Consider the following 21,177-nt stretch of genomic DNA (forward strand, 5'->3'; position numbering starts at 1 on the left):
GTATTCTTTTGTAATTATTTTTTATATTAAAAATATGGAAAATTCTGGTGCTCAGGTAATATCCAACAAAGAAATTGGAAATACCCACGACAGCTGTTAAAAACACACCAACAATTAAGAAGACAGAGGAAACTACACAAAATTCACACCTTCCGTAAAGCATGAGATGGACCACGTCGCAACTTCGCACAACCCGGAAGTGAAAATCAGCAAAGAAATAAGCGCTCAGACTGGAAACCCTGGCGGCTTCACTCCCGTGCTCACACTACAAGTGGGAAGAAAAGTGAGTTCCAGAAAAAGCTGTAGGAGACAGAAGGGGAAGGCGACTAGTGGCCTGAACCAGCATGAGAGGAGAAAGTCCCTTGAATGTGAAGACACAGGCCGGCATGTGGGGAGACCGGAGCCCTGACCACGGGACATGCATCCAGGAAGAGCAAGAGGGAGACGGGAGGTCTCAGTTGCAGAGCTGTGGGCACAGGGGGTGAGAAAGTCAGGAAGGGACTCTGGAAACACCTCAGTCAAGGGAAATGAGGGGCAAGAACATTTGGCATCCGCTAGGCACGAGGGAATAGGAACCAGGGAAAGGAGACACAGCCTGCATCCTCTCCAAGGGTAAAGCAAAACTGCATGAGACCAAAACCAGAAAAACAGTCTCATTAACACACAGTATTACTTTTCATAATAGAATAAAGCAACTACTGGCTAAATTGTTGAACAAAAAGAAGTATGTACAAATATATAACATAAATCATGGAAGGGGTGAATTGATATTGGAAGATAAAAATTGAAAAAGAATGATATCCTTAATTATTGTATAGACCACTAAGGAAAAGTAAGTGATTACTGTTGTGACAGCCGATGCCATTAAAACTGGAACCATACAGATAGATCGGCATGGTCGCTGCACAAGGGTGACAAGCAACCAAGTGAAGCAATCCATGTATTTACAGATGGTGGTGTTGATGTTCCCGCAACAATGCACACATTCTTATCGCCAGTGAGTGAAGTGCTTACAGTGGCACCTGTTCTGTGATTCAGCACCTGTGAAATGTGCGCAAGAGGGAAGTCACTGCAGACAGGAAGGAACCGGTGGTGACAAAGGGGTGAGTGCAGAGAGGGGCAGTGGCGTGACTGCTAGTGGGTCAGCGCTTTTTCTGCAGGTGATGGAAATGTTGTCGATTCGATCATGATGATGTTCGCACAACTCAGTAAATATACTACAGACTGCTGGGTAGTATACTTGAAATGAGTGAACTCGGTGACATGCAAATTATCTTACTAGATTTGATTTGTTTTCTATTTGGGAAAAAGAACTTGAGGTGAGAGGCAGGGTGAGTCAAGCCCGGGTGGTGGTGTGTGTAAAGGCTGGAGGAAACACCTGAACATGTGGAATCCCAATGCCAAGCAGCCAGGTCCAAATCCAGATCTACTGACGTCAGGTACCCTGAAGGTGCCCATCCTGCCATTCACCACCTGACCACCCTGCCTGCCCTCCAGGCCCCTCTCCATCTCCTGCAGCAGCTCCCCGGGGGAATCCAGCTTTCTCCCCAGTGCACCCCCATCCTGCACCATAAGCAGGGCATCCGGGAGGCCAACCCCTAGGTCCCTACCTACTCCCTACCCAACATCTGTCCTGGCATTCTTCCTGTGAATCCCTTGGCACCTGGCATGGAAAATAGATGGAAAAGAAGACATGGAAGAAAATGAAGAAAGTTCTTACAGATATGCAAATACAACAAGCATGGTAAGCATTCCTCCTCCACCTCCTCCTCCTCCTCCTTCTCTTCTGACCGAGTACAGGGCCTGGACCCTTCCCTCAAGCCTTTCTGGTTCTGCTCTCCCACCAAGCTTTAGATGCGAACTTATACTGGAGAAAATTAGCCCCGTCCCTTCCCCCTTCCCCCCCAATCTGAGCCTTACTCTGCTATGCAGCCCTACTGGCTGGGGAAATTGGATTAGAATGACCATGGGCCAGCAAAGACTGTCTTCTCACTACATGGATGGACGTTTCAGCCGATGAGTTTAGTAGAACTATTTTTGGCAGATGATGAGACTTCGGAGCTAAATACTGAGACGAGTATAAGATCTGTCAAATGCGATTTTTTAAAACATTTTTTGTAATATTTGTGGTTTCATGGGAGGTGTTGTGGAGATTTAATTATGGAAAAGAGAAACTCTACCATTGTAGTGATGGTTGGCAAACGTTGGTGATTTACTGGCAAATACATTTCCCAGCAGGCCTTTACTGACCCTACTAACTGGAAGGCTGCTGGGAGGTGGAGTCCATTGGGTTGATAAACTCTGCCTGCACTTTTGGAACCTAATCTCACTGGAGTCTTGGGCCCTTCTCTTTCACCAGCTCTCATTTAATCCAAATAAAGCTCTTTATCCAAGGAAGAAAGGAAGGGAGGAAGGAAGGAAAGAGGAAAGGGAGAGAGATAGAGAAAGAGAGAGAAGGAAAGAAAGAAAGAAAGAAGGAAAGAAAGAAAGAAAGAAAGAAAGAAAGAAAGAAAGAAAGAAGAAAGAAAGAGAGAGAGACAGGAAAGGAAGAAAAAACAAATGAGAGGCAACTACTGTCACTGACCCTTTAAATTTCCTCTGTGCTCAGAGTCAGACCCTCAGACCCTCCAAGGTCTCCAAGGCCTCCCTGTCTGTTTCTCACCGGCAGTCCTGGGGGTGACAGAGACAGCTTTCTGTCTCAGGTCCCCATGGGCCTGCAGCAGTATGTCAGAACTGATGCTTCTGCCCCATGTGGAGCACTAACAATAAGGCTCATCCTCAGGCTGCAGGCTGAGAAGGTCCTAGAGGCCTTGTTCCCAGAGTGGGAGCCAGAGAACCGAGCTGAGATCCCCGAGGGCCCATTTCTTCTGAGCACCACAGTTGTGGTAACGCTGAGAGAAATCTCTTGGAAGCAGCCCACATAATTTGCTCCAAAACTGTTGCTAACTCCCGTCCAGTCCAGGTGAGGGTCACATTCTGCCCCTGAAACCCTGACAGGGAGGCCTCCTGTGTCGGGGCACACTGTGCCCAGGACCCTGCAACACAGCAGTGGAGACACCGACAGGCAGGTCCTGAGGGAATGCCTCCAGCTTGTTCTTCAAAAGAGGGGAAGAAGGAGGCCAGCACACCCCAGCCCATAATCACTCGCCTTGCTTTCCACAGCCAGTCACCTAAGCGGAGAACGAGGGGGGTGAGGAGGAGAGGGGTCCAGGTCAAGGTGGAGACAGCCCAGGCTGTGTCCCTGACTGAGCCCACCAGTGAGACAACTGCACAAAGCCTCTCTCATCCCCTCCCCACTTTGGAGAGCAGAGAGGAATCCTTCATGCAAATCACTCCCCTCCTGGGTCCCTAAACCTACTCACTGAATATGGTGACAGCTGAGTGTGGGGTGGGGCTGGGGAGCCAATCGTGGGCCCCATTGAGCATAGAGCAGAGGGTACAAGGCAGGGTTCCAGGACTGGGTGCCCAGCTGAGACACCCCTCAGCCATCCCTGCACCTCCCCCAATGCACAAGGACAGACCTCCAGCGCCCCCTGCTGTCTCAGAGTTCAGACTCACTTAGGACTGGGAGAAGGAACTGGAGTTGAGCAGAGAGAGGGACCCTCTGGACTTGAGCCTGCCTGGCACCCCACCCATCCCTACACAGGGGCGGGGGCTTCTGATCCCCCAAGTGCGACCTCCTGTGTGGCAGGCACCACCACACCTCAGTCCTTACTTCAGAGCTGTGGCTTCCTCAGCATGAATCATTCTGTGCCCCCCCCACCACTTAGATAGTTGTGTTGTTGGGACGTCAGGTGAGTGACCCCCTCAGGGAAGTTGTGTGCTGCACTGAGGGATAAGAAGGGCAGAGGGCAGGCTCACCACTCCACAGGCTGTATCAGGAAGGCCTGAGGAGACATCCCATCTCTTTCTCATGTCAGGTCACTTCCCACCCAGGCAAGCCAGTCCCCATAATCCTCTGCACCTGCCCCCACCCTCACTGTTCATGGGGCAGGGTACGTTAACAAAAATGCACATGAGATTCTTCAAGGACAGATGTAATTAGAAACAAGGGGCATGTGCCTCTCACGTTGCCTTTTCCCAAGAGCACCCATAGGCGATGGTCAACAACACAGTCATCCCTAGATGCAGCCAGGGAGACCCAGCGCTGAGGAGAGACACTGGAGGTGACTGGGTCACCTGCACCAGATGGGGCCCCCATCCAGATGGGATTGCCCATTTGGGAACCTGCAGAAGCTTGGGAATTGTAAGGACAGAGCTTATCCCGTGACCCAGAAGATCCTGGTGCTCTAAGTCCTCCTTTCTCAGTGTGCAATGTATTATAATTACTCACAACAGATCCCTTTCTAGTCCTTCTCTGTGTCACACACGGTTCTACTCCTACTGTAAATATTCACACAGTTATTTTCCCCAGTGGTTTATCTAATCCATCTCTGCACTGTTCATGACAATACATCTAGGATATATCTCCTGGGATTTATATCACATATATATATGTATATATATATATATATATATATATACATATATATATAAAACACAAACTACGTATAAATAATACATAAGATACAGTTATACACACACACACTTGTAGTCATCGACTCTCGGTTAACAGAGTACCGTGTGCTCTAGTCCTATAAATATTTAATGCTTCCTATTGAATACCTCACATGAAACATCTCCTCCTTGTATGTCATAGTGAGTCAGATGAAAACCCAACAGGCTCCACGACCTTGACAGTTTTGTTTGTCCTTTCAGCACTGAGTGTCTGCAGCCTACCAACACTTAGCTGGTGCCCAGGAAAGGTTTTTGATTTAAAAAGAATACATCATTGTATTAAAAAAGAAAAAATACACATATCCACATTCTTTACCTTATTGCCAAAAATAGTATCTCTCCTTTCATTTGAATCATCATAATCCATCCACATTTTTAAGCACAGAGATGGAAGTCATCTTAGACAAACCCTTAGGCCTCACACACAGCCTCCAGGAAATTCCAAAATCCAGGGATTTCCACAAAATATAATGCAAAAGTGTCCACACAACACAAAGCACTCTATAAATTCAATGCAATCCCCATGGAAATTTCAATGACGTTTTTCACAGAAATTTAAAAAACCCTGAAGTTTGTATAGAACCAGAAAAGACCCCAAATTGCCAAAGCAATCTTGAGAAGGAACAAACCTCGAGACACCATTCTTTGTACTTTCAAATTATATTACAAAGCTGTAGTCATGAAAACCAACGTGGTATTGTTCTCAGGAGACACATAGATTCATGCCATAGAATAAAAAGACCAGAAAGTCATTCAAGTTCCTCTTGACCACCGGGGAAGACATAGGCTGAAAACGGTCCTTTGCAAGGTCTCCGGAACAGAGCTACCATGGATATGGGAAGGGTTTCAGAAAGAATATACATGAATCCTAGAGCAGATGCCCCAAATGGGATCCTTAGGATCTCACTGATATTTCCTGATGCACTTTGGGAGAGAAAACTGGAATGACTTAGACGTGTGACAATGAGCACCTTGACATAGATGCCGGGATAGAGTGTGAATCAACCCACTCTATCTGGGTAAGAAGCACATGTAAAGAATAATTTCATCAGGGTCAGGTCCCATCTGCCAAAGTTCCCCATGGGAGCTGCCCTCTGCTCTCTGCTGCTTCCTGCATTGGCACGAACGCCTGGAGCCCTGCGTCCGCTGTCATATCCAGTTAACTCCTTCCCCTATGGGTACACATTTACTGTTAGAGGAATGTGTGTAGACACCTCCTCAGGCCTGACTCGTGAACAGTCAAGGGAGCCATGGACAGGCTCACCCCCAGGAGTCTGAGTAGAACAGAGAGTCTGCCCTGAGGTGATGGGGGGCTTTGGGAGACCTGGTCTAATGCTTAGGTAGAGGAGAGTGGCTAGAGCAGTGGGGAGGCAGAAGTGGTCTCTGATGGGCTCTGCTCATGTCATACAATGGCATGTCTGTGTCTGGACACTAAGGGGCACTCAAGGCCTGTTTTGAGGGGTCACGGTACGTCAGAGATGAGAACTGCCACCTGCCACTGCCTGTGCCCTCTGCTCAGGCCTCACATCTGTGACCTCCCCACCCCTGCCCTGAAATTGCCCCTACCCTGCCCATCCCCCTGACATCCTCAGACAGAGGCAACTAAAGAAGTCAGTGAGGAGTCAGAAAACAGGGGGGTCACATTTGCATGGTTGGGCCCTCCCCCTCTCAACAGTTGAAGAGGTGAAGGGAGAGGTGAAGGGAGGCTCTGCTCAGCTGTGAGGCAAGAGAAGGCAGGATCGGTGCTGACCTCCGCCATGGCCTGGTCCCCTCTCCTCGTCACCCTCCTCGCTCACTGCACAGGTGACTTGATGTGGGGACACGGGAAGGGGACACAAGTGTGGACCTGATTCCTCCTCTTGTCTCTAGACCCCAGGAATATCCTCTCTGTTGTTTCTCTTTGCAGGGATTTGGGCTCAGTCGGGGCCGAATCAACCATCCTCGGTGTCTGGGGCCCTGGGCCAGAGGGTCACTATCTCCTGCACAGGAGTTGGTAGTTGGGTGGACTGGTACCAACAAATCCCAGGAATGGCCCCCAATACCATCATCTATGGTAATAACAACCGACCCTCAGGGGTCCCTGATCGATTCTCCGGCTCCAAGTCTGGCAGCACAGGCACCCTGACCATCACTGGGCTCCAGGCCGAGGACGAGGCTGATTATTACTGCTCATCGAGGGACAGCAGTGGCAGTGCTTACACAGTGGTCCAGGCCTGTGGGGAAGTGAGACAAAAACCTAGTTACTCATCTGTAAAGAGGGAAACACATCAGCAGTTGCCTCCTCAGCTTAGCCTGTGATTCTGCTCATTCCGTGGCTGACGACTTGGACGCAGGTCCATGCAAGGGCACCTCCCGTGAGTGAGGTTCCTCCTGTCCTTTCTGTCCTCAAAGTCACTCTCAGAAAACCCTTCCGACACAAAGAGTGTTCATGAAAGAGAAATCTCTTGTTTTATCAGCTGAGGTATTTTACTTCTAGGTCAGATCATATCAATTTTTCCTTCTGATATTAAAATAAATGAAGCATTTTTGTTTTTCCTCTGAAGTCTACCCATGTGGGCCTGAAGAATAAGTTAGCCTTAACTGCATCTGGGACTATTATCTCTATGGCAGTGGCTAGTTTCTTCTTATTATCTAATATTTGTGAAAAAATGCCAATTCAAAAGTATAAAATTTTGAAGATAAGTTTCAAAACCTTTGTCCATAGGAAAAACCCTGCATTCAATGTTTATAACAACTTCTCTGAATCACGAAAGCCTGAAAGCAAGCTAAACTTGGCACATGGATATTTACTCTAGGTTTATTTTTTTATTTTTTATTTATTTATTTATTTTTAATTTTTTTTAACGTTTATTTATTTTTGAGACAGAGAGAGACAGAGCATGAACGGGGGAGGGGCAGAGAGAGAGGGAGACACAGAACTGGAAGCAGGCTCCAGGCTCTGAGCCATCAGCCCAGAGCCCGACGCGGGGCTCGAACTCACGGTCCGTGAGATCGTGACCTGAGCTGAAGTCGGACACTCAACCGACTGAGCCACCCAGGCGCCCCTACTCTAGGTTTAAATGAAATACCCAAACCAGGACCAACTAAGAGGTCACCCAGGAGGTGCCACTTTTATAAATAATTTGATAATTATATCAAACATTGGAAGAAGCAAAACTCTGCAAACATCTGTAGGTCGCGGGGGTGCTAAATGCTGAAAAAAAATTAATCATGTGAACAAAGTAAAACATTCTGAGCCACAGAATTATTGTATATGATACTAATGACACTTAAATGACACTCTGTCATTGTCTCCCAAACAAACGCAAGCAAATCAGCGTACAACCACCACACATACCCGTGTGAGCACACACACAAGGACAGGGTTTGTCTAGGAGCTCATGAGCCAACTTAAAGGGCCCCCATGAGGCAAAACTAGAAAGATTTCAACCACAGGAACATAAAAGGATTGGGTTGTAACTCAGTGTCTACACATATGTCTACCGTCCATATTTTTCACTGATGATAATAAATAAATGGACTCAGATGAGACACATTCCTGTGCAGAGATTTCATGGAAAAGGTGTAAACCCTCGGCTTGAATGACGTCAGGCATAACCCCCGCTCAGTAAGTATGCACAAAGGCACCAACAAGAGGGACAGTCTGAAGAAGTGTCACAGTAAGAGAAGCTTAAGGACAATTCACAACTCAATGTCGCAAAGAATCTTAACTGGATCTGACTACAGAAAAAGGACATTAGGGAAAAACTAAGAAAATCTGAATAAACTGTGGATATTAATTGTTACGCGTTGAACTGTGTCTCCAACAATTCATATGATTAAGAGTTCTAAAAACTCCCATCTTTCAGGATGAGACCTTATTTGGAAATGAGACTGTTGCAGATGTAATTACCAGGGTGAAACCTGTAGAGTGTAACTGCATTTGTTCTAGGCTTTCTCTGTCTTTGTTTTCCCTCTGCCTCGGTCTGGAATGATGCTGAAAGGAATCTCACTATTTTGGAGAAAGGCCTATGAAGCCATCCTACATTGTCCAGAGAACCCTGGTATCACCAGAAAAAATCTAGACATTTTGTTGTCTTCTCACTGTTAACCCATGGCACATTTACCAAATAAATATAATAGTGTTGAATGTGAGTGGGATTCCCTTCCCTGAATGTCCCTTAATGGATGAGCAGAGAACGAATTTCTAAGATCGATTCCCTTGTACTGTATAGTGGTTTACATCATGTTCATCCTGAAAACACTTACAAAACTAAACTATTAGAGAGTCAAATGAGTCATAAGTATACCAGAGAAGAAAACTAAATTCCAGACTAAGTATAAAGGCCCGGTCAAAACCCAATTGGGAATTAAGTACAGTGGATACTTCTCTGCGGAGACCAGGTAGTCTTTTGACAAACGGAGACTTCAAAGGCCCCAGAGCCTGTACCATGGAGGTGATGGGATATAACAGGAGATTCTCATAATACAGCAGCAACAGCAAAAAGTATTCAAAGTTCAAGGATAACCCCCGTGGACTTTTTATCACATATGAACCGGGACTGATCCTGGGAAATATGAGGCCTTGAAATTGGTTTCGATTGGAGACTGGTCGGGGTGCCTGGATGGCTCACTCGGTTAAGCTTCAGACTTTGGCTCAGGTCATGATCTCGTGGTTCGTGAGCCGAAGCCCTGCCTGGGGCTCTGTGGCACAGAATCAGAGCCTGGAGCTTGCTTTTAATTCTGCGTCTCCTGCTCTCTTTCTGTATCTCCCTGATCTCTCTCTCTATGTCTCTCTTTTTTCTTTCTCTCTGTCCTCTCTCTCTTAAAAAAAATAAACATTAAAACAAAGTTAGATCGGAGACTGGTAGTGATGCCAGGCCCCCGCAGCAAGCAAACCCAATGTCAGGGAACAGTAATATGTCCAGGAACATAAACACTGTAAACTAAGCCTATGGTGAGCAGCCTGGACGCTGTTAGGGATCTGAAGAAAATTAATGTCTCCATCCCAATCACCTGGAAGAGGATCTACTCATGCTCCTTCCCTGAGTACTGAAAGCTCAAATATCCATCTGCAAAGGTCAGAGTGTCCTCTAGGGATGCTGTGTGATGTCAGAGCAGCTGGGTGACCAGGACCGGGGTCAGCGGTGGCCTGTTCACACTGGCACTGAGAGGACTGGGCTGTGAGGCAGGCCAGCAGGAAAATACCCGAACAGGTATTTTCCTGACAGAGCTTACTACCCGACAGAGCTCAGTCCCATGACCCAGAAGTTCCTGGTGCTCTAAGCCCTCCTTTCTCAGTGTGCAATGTATTATAATTACTCACACCAGATCCTTCTCTAGTCCTTCTCTGTGTCACACAAGGTTCTACTCATATGTAAATATTCACACAATTATTTTCCCCAGTGGTTTATCTAATCCATCTCTTCACTGTTCATGACAATACAACTAGGATATATCTCCTGGGATTTGTACCATATATATATATATATATATATACATATATATATATATATACACATATATATGTATATATATGTGTATATATATAATGTATGAAACACAAACTACATATATATAAAACATAAGATACAGTTATATACACATACACACACCTACTCATCGACTCTTGGTTAACATAGAACCGTATGCTCTAGCGTGTAAATATTTAATCCTTCCCATTGAATACCTCACAAGAAACATCTCCTCCTTGTCTGTCATAGTGAGTCACATGAAAACCCAACATACCCCAAGACCTTGACAGTTTTGTTTGTCCTGGAAACACTGAATGTCTGCAGCTTACCGATACTTCGCTGGTGCTCAGGAAAGGTTTGTGATTTTTAAAGAATACTCAGTGAAAAAAAGGAAAAATGCACATATCCACATTTTTTACCTTATTGCCAAAACTAGTATCTCTTCTATCATTTGAATCATGATAATCCATCCACATTTTTAAGCACAGAGATGGAGGTCATCTTAGACAAACCCTTAGGCCTCACACACAGCCTCCAGGTAATTCCTAAATCCAGGGATCTCCAAAATAAATATAATGCTAAAATGTCCACACTACCCAAAGCACTCTATAAATTCAATGCAATCCCCATAAAAATTCCAATGAGGTTTTGCACAGAGATTAAAAAAAAAAAAACAACCTGAATTTTGTATAGAACCAGTAAAGACCCCAAATTGCCAAAGCAATCTTGAGAAGGAACAAACCTCGAGACACCATTCTTCGCACTTTCAAATTATATTACAAAGGTGTAGTCATGAAAACAAATGTGGTATTGTTCTCAGGAGACACATAGATTCATGCCATAGAATAAAAACACCAGAAAGTCCTTCAAGTTCCTCTTGACCACCAAGGAAGACATAGGCTGAAAACAGGACCTTTGCAAGGTCTCCGGAACAGAGCTACCATGGATTTGGGAAGGAATTCAGAAAGAGTATACATGAATTCTAGAGCAGATGGCCCAAATGGGATCCTTAGGATCTCACTGATATTTCCTGATGCACTTTGGGAGAGAAAACTGGAATGACTCAGATGTCAGACAATGAGCACATTGACATAGATGGCGGGATAGAGTGTGAATCAACACACTCCATCTGGGTAAGAAGCACATCTAAGAACGATCTCACCAGGGTCAGGTCCCAATTGCCAAAGGCCCCCATGGGAGTTGCCCTCTGCTCTCTGCTGCTTCCTGCATTGGCACGGGCGCCTGGAACCGTGTCCGCTGTCATATTCAGATAACTCCTTCCCCTTTTGATAACCTTTACTGTTAGAGGAATGTGTGTAGAGACAACTCCTCAGGCCTGACCCATTAAGAGTCAAGGAAGCCGTGGACAGGCTCAGTTCCAGGAGTCTGAGTAGAACAGAGAGTCTGCCCTGAGGTGATGGGGGCCACGTGAGGAGACCTGGTCTAACGCTTAGGCAGAGGAGAGTGGATAGAGCAGTGGGGAGGCAGAAGTGGTCTCTGATGGGCTCTGCTCACATCATAAACTGGCATGTCTGTGTCTGGACGCTAGGTGGCACTCAAGGCCTGTTTTGAGGGGTCAAGGTAGATCAGAGCTGTGAATTGCCACCTGCCACTGCCTGTGCCCTCTGCTCAGGGCTCACATCTGTGACCTCCCCACCCCTGCCCTGAAATTGCCCCTACCCTGCCCATCCCCCTGACATCCTCAGACAGAGGCACCTATAGAAGTCAGTGAGGAGTCAGAAAACAGGGGGGTCGCATTTGCATGGTTGGGCCCTCCCCTCTCAACAGTTGAAGAGGTGAAGGGAGAGGTGGAGGGAGGGTCTGCTCAGCTGTGAGGCAACAGAAGGCAAGATCGGTGCTGACCTCCACCATGGCCTGGTCCCCTCTTCTCGTCACCCTCCTTGCTCACTGCACAGGTGACTTGATGTGGGGACACGGGAAAGGGTCCTGGAAGCACAAGTGTGAGCCTGATTCCTCCTCTTGTCTCTAGACCCCAGGAATATCCTCTCTGTTGTTTCTCTTTGCAGGGATTTGGGCTCAGTCGGGGCCGAATCAACCATCCTCAGTGTCTGGGGCCCTGGGCCAGAGGGTCACCATCTCCTGCACAGGAGTTGGTAGTTGGGTGGACTGGTACCAACAAATCCCAGGAATGGCCCCCAAAACCGTCATCTATAATAATAACAACCGACCCTCAGGGGTCCCTGATCGATTCTCCGGCTCCAAGTCTGGCAGCACAGCCACCCTGACCATCACTGGGCTCCAGGCCGAGGACGAGGCTGATTATTACTGCTTATCGTGGTACAGCAGTAGCAGTGCTTACACAGTGGTCCAGGCCTGTGGGGAAGTGAGACAAAAACCTAGTTACTCATCTGTAAAGAGGGAAACACATCAGCAGTTGCCTTCTCAGCTTAGCCTGTGATTCTGCTCATTCCGTGGCTGATGACTTGGGCGCAGGTCCATGCAAGGGCACCTCCCGTGAGTGAGGTTCCTCCTGTCCTTTCTGTCCTCAAAGTCACTCTCAGAAAACCCTTCCAGCACAAATAGTCTGATGAAAGAGAAAATCTCTTGTTTTATCAGCTGAAGTATTTCACTTCTAGGCCACATCATATCAATTTTTCCTTCTGATGTTAAAATAAATGAAACATTTTCAGTGTTTCTCTGAACTCTAACCATGTGGTCCCTGAAAATAAGTCAGCCTTATTTGCATCTGGTACTATTATCTCCATGGCAGTGCCTAGTTTCTTCCTATTATCTATTATTTGTGAAAAAATGCCAATTTAAAATTATAAAATTATGAGGATAAGTTTCATATCTTTTGTCCATAGGAAAAACCCTGCACTTTAATGTTTATAACAACTGATTCCTAATCACGAAAGCCTGAAAGCAACCTAAACTTGGCACATGGATATTGATTCTAGGTTTAAACTAATCACCCAAACCAGGAACCAACTAAGAGGTAACCAAGGAGGTGCCACTTTTATAAATAATTTGATAATTATATCCAACATTGGAAGAGGCAAAACTGTGCAAATATCTGTAGGTCGCGGGGGTGCTAAACGCTAAAAAAGAAGTAATCATGTGAACAGAAGAAAACACTCTGAGCCACAGATTATTCTATACGATACTAATGGCACTTAAATGACACTCTGTCATTGTCTGTCATTGTCTCTCAAACAAATGCAAGCAAAACCGCGCACAACCACCACACTACCCGTGTGCGCACACACACAAAGACAGGGTTTGTCTAGGAACTCACGAGCTAACTTAAAGGGCCCCCATGAGGCAAAACTAGAAAGATTTCAACCACAGGAACATAAAAGGACTGGGTTGTAACTCAGTGTCTACACATAAGTCTGCCGTCCATATTGTTAACTGATGGTATAAATATATGGAATCACATGAGACACATTCCCGTGCAGAGATTTCATGGAACAGGTGTAAACCCTTGGCTTGAATGACGTCAGGCATAGCCCCCACTCAGTAAGAATGGACAAAGGCACCAACAAGAGGGACAGTCTATAGAAGTGTCACAGTAAGAGAAGCTTAAGGACAATTCACAACTCAGTGTCGCAAAGAATCATAAACTGGATCATACAATACATAAACTGGATCATATATACAATATGTATATATATACGTGTATATATATGTGTATATATATGTGTGTATATATATATGTATATATATATGTGTATATATATATATGAAACACAAACTACGTATAAATAAAATATAAGATATAGTTATACACACACACACTTCTAGTCATCAACTCTCGGTTAACATAGAACCGTGTGCTCCAGGCCTATAAATATTTAATGCTTCCCGTTGAATACCTCCCATGAAACATCTCCTCCTTGTCTGTCATAGTGAGTCAGATGAAAACCCAACAGGCTCCACGACCTTGACAGTTTTGTTTGTCCTTGCAGCACTGAGTGTCTGCAGCTTACCGGTTAGCTGTTGCTCAGGAAAGGTTTTTGATATTTAAAGAATACATCAGTGAAAAAAAGGAAAAATGCACATATCCACATTCTTTACCTTATTGCCAAAACTAGTATCTCTTCTTTTGTTTGAATTATCATAATCCATCCACATTTTTAAGGACAGAGAGGGAGGTCATCTTAGACAAACCCTTAGCCCTCACACACAGCCTCCAGGTAATTCCTAAATCCAGGGATCTCCACATTAAATATAATGCTAAAATGTCCACGCTACTCAAAGCACTCTATAAACTCAATGCAATCCTCATAAAAATTCCAATGAAATTTTGCACAGAAATTAAAAAAAAAACCTGAATTTTGTATAGAACCAGAAAAGACCCCAAATTGCCAAAGCAATCTTGAGATGGAAAAAACCTCGAGACACCATACTTCACACTTTAAAATTATATTACAAAGGTGTAGTCATGAAAACCAATGTGGTATTGTTCTCAGGAGACACATAGATTCATGCCATAGAATAAAAAGACCAGAAAGTCATTCAAGTTCCTCGTGACCACCAGGGAAGACATAGGCTGAAAACGGTCCTTTGCAAGGTCTCCAGAACAGAACTACCATGGATTTGGGAAGGAATTCAGAAAGAATATACATGGATCCTAGAGAAGATGCCCCAAATGGGATCCTTAGGATCTCCCTGATATTTCCTGATGCACTTTGGGAGAGAAAACCGGAATCACTCAGACGTCTGACAATGAGCACATTGACATAGATGCCAGGATAGAGTATGAATCAAGACACTCCATCAGGGTAAGAAGCACATGTAAAGAAAAATCTCACCAGGGTCAGGTCCCATCTGCCAAAGGCCCCCACGGGAGCTGCCCTCTGCTCTCTGCTGCTTCCTGCATTGGCACGGGCGCCTGGAGCCCTGCGTCCGCTGTCATATCCAATTAACTCCTCCCCCTTTTGATACACCTTTACTGTTAGAGGAATGTGTGTAGAGACAACTCTTCAGGCCTGACCCATTAAGCGTCAAGGGAGCCACTGACAGGCTCACGCCCAGGAGTCTGATTAGAACAGAGAGTCTGCCTTGAGGTGATAGGGGGCCACATGTGGGGACACCTGGTTTAGCCCTGAGGCAGGGGAGAGTGGCTAGAGCAGTGGGGAGGCAGAAGTGGTCTCTGATGGGCTGTGCTCACCTCATACAATGGCATGTCTGTGTCTGGATGCTAAGGGGCACTCAAGGCCTGTTTCTGAGGGTTCACGGTAGACCAGAGCTGAGAAGTGCCACCTGCAACTGTCTGTGCCCTTGGCTCAGGGCTCACATCTGTGACCTCCCCACCCGCTGCCCTGGAATTGCCCCTCCCTTGCCCATCCCCCTGACAATCTCAGTCAGAGGCACCTATAGAAGTCAGTGAGGAGTCAGAAAACAGAGGGATCGCATTTGCATGGTTGGGCCCTCCCCTTCTCAACACTTGAAGAGGTGAAGGGAGAGGTGAAGGGAGGCTCTGCTCAGCTGTGACGCAACAGAAGGCAGGATCGGTGCTGACCTCCACCATGGCCTGGTCCCCTCTCCTCCTCACCCTCCTCGCTCACTGCACAGGTGACTCGATGTGGGGACACAGGAAGGGGTCCCAGAAGCACAAGTGTGGGCCTGATTCCTCCTCTTCTCTCTAGACCCCAGGAATAACATCTCTGTTTCTCCTTCCAGGGTCGTGGGCTCAGTCGGGGCTGACTCAACCATCCTCAGTGTCTGGGGCCCTGGGCCAGAGGGTCACTATCTCCTGCACTGGAGTTGGTAGTTGGGTGGGCTGGTACCAACAAATCCCAGGAATGGCCCCCAAAACCATCATCTATGATAATAGCAACTGACCCTCAGGGATCCCAGATTGATTCTCCGGCTCCAAGTCTGGCAGCACAGCCACCCTGACCATCACTGGGCTCCAGGCCGAGGACGAGGCTGATTATTACTGCTCATCGAGGGACAGCAGTGGCAGTGCTTACACAGTGGTCCAGGCCTGTGGGGAAGTGAGACAAAAACCTAGTTACTCATCTGTAAAGAGGGAAACACATCAGCAGTTGCCTCCTCAGCTTAGCCTGTGATTCTGCTCATTCCGTGGCTGACGACTTGGACGCAGGTCCATGCAAGGGCACCTCCCGTGAGTGAGGTTCCTCCTGTCCTTTCTGTCCTCAAAGTCACTCTCAGAAAACCCTTCCGACACAAAGAGTGTTCATGAAAGAGAAATCTCTTCTTTTATTAGCTGAGGTATTTTACTTCTAGGCCAGATCATATCAATTTTCCTTCTGACATTAAAATATGAAGCATTTTCATTTTTCCTCTGAACTCACCCTTGTGGTGCCTGAAAAATAAGTCAGCCTTATTTGCATCTGGTACTATTATCTCATTGGCGGTGACTAGTTTTGCCTTGTTATCTATTATTTGTGAAAAAATGCCAATTTCAGATTATAAAATTATGAAGATAAGATTCAAAACTTTTGTCCATTGGAAAATCCCTGCAGTTCAATGTTTATAACAACTTATTCCGAATCACTAAAGCCTGAAAGCAACCTAAACTTGGCACATGGATATGTATTCTCGGTTTAAATGTAATCACCCAAACCAGAAACCAATGAAGAGGTCACCCAGGAGGTGCCACTTTTATAAATAATTTGATAGTTATATCAAACATTGGAAGAAGCAAAACTCTGCAAACATCTGCAGGTCGTGGAGGTCCTAAGCGCTGAAAAGGAGTTAATCATGTGAACGGAGCCACAGATTTATTCTATATGATACTAATGGCACTTAAATGACACTCTGTCATCGTCAGAATTCACTGAACACTGTACACGCCCCATGTCAGAAACTTAACGAGTACGTAGAAACATGTAGGAATTTGGGGCACATGATGGAAAGCAGAAGGTGACAAAAGTCATGTAGCTGCAGTACCACGTGTGAGGCCACGTCAGTGCAGGGGTGGGGCGAGCCGCTGAGCCGAGGGGCTGAAAGTGAGTGGAGCCTCTACGTGTAAAGACCTAAGAAACTGCAGGAAAGTTCCGTCCTCTAGTAACTAAGGTTGTGTCCCGTGGGGGAGCCGGTTGACGATCGTGACGTGATTGCACTGTGTACTGTCACCGAACAATGAAGTAAATGGATGGAATGTGGTGCTGGAGCCACAGTTGTCACTTGAGGAAAGGAAAGTCACACATACAACCAAAGGAGGAGGCTGGGGAGAGGATGTGGTCACGGATTAGAGCCGCAGATGACAGTCTGACGACGTGTGTAGTTTGATGGAGACAGAGACTTGCATGTGGACACAGTCACCAATATGTCCACGGTCCTGGCTTAGTTTCCTCATGTATTTGTCCTTCATGCGTCAGCTGAGTGAAACCGGAAGCAATGATGCCCCATGAGGCCTGAGATGCATTTTCCCAGATATTACTTTCTAATACTATTGTCCCAGGAAGACATGGGGCTTCCTTGGGGGAATCTTAATTCCCAGACAGCAATGGCGCAGGATGAGTACGGAGGACCTTATTAGTGTCAGAAAATGAAAAAAGTGCAAGAAAAACCCTGCACTTTAATGTTTGTAACAACTGATTCCTAATCACTAAAGCCTGAAAGCAACCTAAACTTGGCACATGGATATTTATTCTAGGTTTAAAATAATCACCCAAACCAGGAACCAACAACAGGTCACCCAGGAGGTGCCACTTTTATAAATAATTTGATAATTACATCCAACATTGGAAGAAGCAAAACTGTGCAAACATCTGTAGGTCGCGGGGGTGCTAAACGCTGAAAATGAATTAATCATGTGAACAGAGGAAAACACTCTGAGCCACAGAATTATTCTATATGATACTAATGGCCCTTAAATGACACTCTGTCATTGTCTGTCATTGTCTCCCAAACAAACGCAACCAAATCAGTGCACAATCACCACACATGCACATGTGCACACACACACACAAGGACAGGGTGTGTCTAGGGGCTCACGAGCCAACCGAAAGGGCCCCCAGGAGGCAAAACTAGAAAGATTTCAACCACAGGAACATAAAAGGGCTGGGTTGTAACTCAGTGTCTACACATATGTCTGCCATCCATATTGTTAACTGATGGTATAAATATATGGAATCACATGAGACACATTCCAATCCAGAGATTTCATGGAACAGGTGTAAACCCTTGGCTTGAATGAGGTCAGGCATAACCCCCACTCAGTAAGTATGGACAAAGGCACCAACAAGAGGGACAGTCTGAAGAAGTGTCACAGTAAGAGAAGCTTAAGGACAATTCACAAATCAATGTCGCAAAGAATCATAAACTGGATCTTACAACAGAAAAAGGACGTTAGGGAAAAACTAAGAAAATCTCATTGAACTGTGGATATTAATTATGAGTTGACCTGTGTCTCCAACAATTCATGTGATTAAGAGTTCTAAAAACTCCCATATTTCAGGATGAGACCCTATTTGGAAATGAGACTGTTGCAGATGTAATTACCAGGGTGAGACCAGTAGAGTGTAACTGCATGTGTCCTAGGCTTTCTCTGTCTTTGTTTTTCCTCTGACTCGGTCTGGAATCATGCTGAAAGAATTTCAGCATTTTAGAGAAAAAGGCCTATGAACCCATCCTACCTTGTCCAGAAAACCCTGGTATTACCGGAAAAATCTAGACATTTTGTTGTCTTTTCACTGTTAACCCATGGAACATTTACCATATACAGATAATAGTGTTGAATGTGAGTGGGATTCCCTTTCCTCAATGCCCCTTAATGGATGAGCAGAGAAAGAATTTCTAAGAAAATAGAGGTCCCTTGCACGGTATAAGGGTTTATATCATGTTCATCCGAGAACAATTACAAAACTGGACTAATAGAGAGGCAAATGGGTCATGAGTATACCAGAGAAGAAAATTAAATTCCAGACTAAGTATAAAGGCCTGGTCAAAACCCAGATTGGGAAGTGAGTACCCTGGGTACTTGTTTGCGGAGAGCCGGTAGTCTTTTGACAAACAGAGACTTCAAAGGCCCCAGAGCCTGTACCATGGAGGTGATGGGATATAACAGGAGACTCTCACAATACAGCAACAACAGCAAAAAGTATTCAAAGTTCAAGGATAACCCCCATGGACTTTTTATCACCTATGAACCGGGAGTGAACCTGGGAAATATGAGGCCTTGAAATTGGTTTTGATTGGAGACTGGTAGGCATGCCTGGGTGGCTCATTCGGTTAAGCTTAGGAATTTGGCTCAGGTCATGATATCGTGGTTCATGAGCCAAAGCTCTGCCTTGGGCTCTGTGCCACGAAATCAGAGCCTGGAGCCTGCTTCTGATTCTGTGTGTCCCGCTCTCTCTCTGTAACTCCCTGCTCTTTCTGTCTCTGTCTTTCTGTCTCTCTATGTCTTAATAAAATATAAACATTAAAACAAATTCAGATTGGAGACTGGTAGTGATGCCAGGGCCCTGCAGCAAGCAAACCCAATGTCAGGGAACAGTAATATGTCCAGGAACATAAACACTGTAAACTAATACCATGGTGAGTGGCCTGGACGCTGTAGTGACCTGAAGAAAATTAACGTCTCCATCCCAAGCACCCAGGAGAGGATGCACTCATGCTCCTTCCCTGGACACTGAAAGCTCAAATATCCGTCTGCAAAGGTCAGAGCATCCTCTAGGGATGCTGTGTGTTGTCAGAGCAGCTGGGTGACCAGGACTGGGGTCAACGGTGGGCTGCTCAGACTGCACTGAGACGATTGGGCTCTGGGCCAGGCCAGCAGGAAAATACTCGAATGGCTCTCATCTACTAAGGCATACACGGTCCACATTGCAGTGTGACTGTCCCTCACCTGGGCCTCAGGGGCCCCGGGAGTGCTCAGCTCTGACTCACTCTCTTACATCACCTTTCTCCCTCCAACCCCATGGCACCCTTCCCCAGGCCTGAGGCCAGGCACAGATGTCTGGGCCATCACACAGAACAAAAATGTTTGCAGGAAGAATTTGGGCTGGACCACAGTCAGGGAGGTGACTACTAGAAAACTGGGGAAGAGAGGTCTTGTTTTATTCATCTGGTCTTTTTACTCTGTCGCATCATTCCACGTGTTTCTTTCTAGGCCAATGCCCTACTGGTTCTCATTACTATAGCTTTGTAATATAACTCAAAAGCAGGGAGTCTGGTGCCTCCAGCTTTGGTCTTCTCTCTCAATATTGTTTGGCAATTTGGGATCTTTCTGGTTGTATATAAAAGTCAGGAGATTTTTTCCATTTCTGTGAAAAATGTCTCTGGAATTTTCATGGGAATTGCATGGAGTCTGTAGATTGCTTTGGGCAGCGTGTACATTGTAACATGGCTTTTGGTGTGGAAAACACTGGATTTAGGAATTACCTGGAGGCTGTGTGTGAGGTCGAAGGATGTGTCCAAGATGACACCCGTGTCTGTGGTTCACAATTTGAATGGATGATGGTGGCCCAAAAGAAAGAGCCGATGCCTGTTTTAGCCATAAGGTAAAGAATGTGGAGACTGGTATTTTTTCCTTTGTTAATTCACTGATGTATTCTTTTTCATTCAAAACCATTTCCTGAGCACCAAGGACGTAGCAGTAAGCTGCAGACACTTAGTGCTACAAAGGACAAACTAAACTCTCAAGGTCATGGAGCATGTTGGGTCATCACCTGACTCACTATGAAAGACAAGGGTCAGATGTTTTACGTGAAGTATTCATATATTGTGGCCCTTGAATATATGTACATTCACACGCATGCACAACTAGTCAAACCAGATTTGAGGGTTAAGGAAGGTATATTTCTCTTCCTAGGTTTGCCTTTCGATTCCATTTGGAGATGCTGGATTCAGATGGTCAGTTGGCCTACCTCGTAGACCTCCAGTGGATGTCCACTAGAGTCATCAACAAGCAGCCACCCCTGTTTCTCGGGCCTTGACACATGCCCTGACCTCTGACCCAGGGCTCCTCCTCTCAGGGACATCCCTTGGCTCACCCTACAGTTCCCCCCTTACGTACCGCAGCTCAGTAAAGACCTCTTTGTCCCAGCTCCCCTGCACGCCGCACATGCACATAGGCCATGTCCCCATATGTGTGTCCCAGCGACACCCCTTCGCTGTCCTTACATTTACCACGTGCAGCATCTGTGAACAGGAGACACAGAGCAGTTCTGGGGATACTGTTGGCAGAGATGGACATTTCGAACCAAATCACTGAGCTTCCACTGAGATA

General features: G+C 46.0%; 1 long non-coding RNA gene, 1 pseudogene and 3 gene segments (V, D, J or C); all 5 read left to right on the forward strand.

Moving 5' to 3' along the window:
- The window catches only part of LOC115528231, a 917,695-nt gene that overhangs the window by 268,756 nt on the left and 627,762 nt on the right, over nt 1–21,177 (forward strand).
- The window catches only part of LOC116738411, a 688,014-nt gene that overhangs the window by 72,009 nt on the left and 594,828 nt on the right, over nt 1–21,177 (forward strand).
- On the forward strand, nt 850–946 carry LOC115498852 (annotated as a pseudogene).
- LOC115528232 lies at nt 6,253–6,870 on the forward strand. The segment is given in 2 exon segments: nt 6,253–6,360; nt 6,464–6,870. Coding segments are annotated over 2 exon segments (438 nt in total).
- Nucleotides 15,432–20,207, forward strand: LOC116738414. The gene is made up of 3 exons (XR_004344321.1): nt 15,432–15,548; nt 15,657–15,941; nt 20,197–20,207. It is a non-coding gene; the product is annotated as an uncharacterized LOC116738414 (long non-coding RNA).

The sequence above is a fragment of the Lynx canadensis genome, chromosome D3, assembly GCF_007474595.2.
Source record: "Lynx canadensis isolate LIC74 chromosome D3, mLynCan4.pri.v2, whole genome shotgun sequence".
In the NCBI taxonomy this organism is placed as follows: domain Eukaryota; kingdom Metazoa; phylum Chordata; class Mammalia; order Carnivora; family Felidae; genus Lynx; species Lynx canadensis.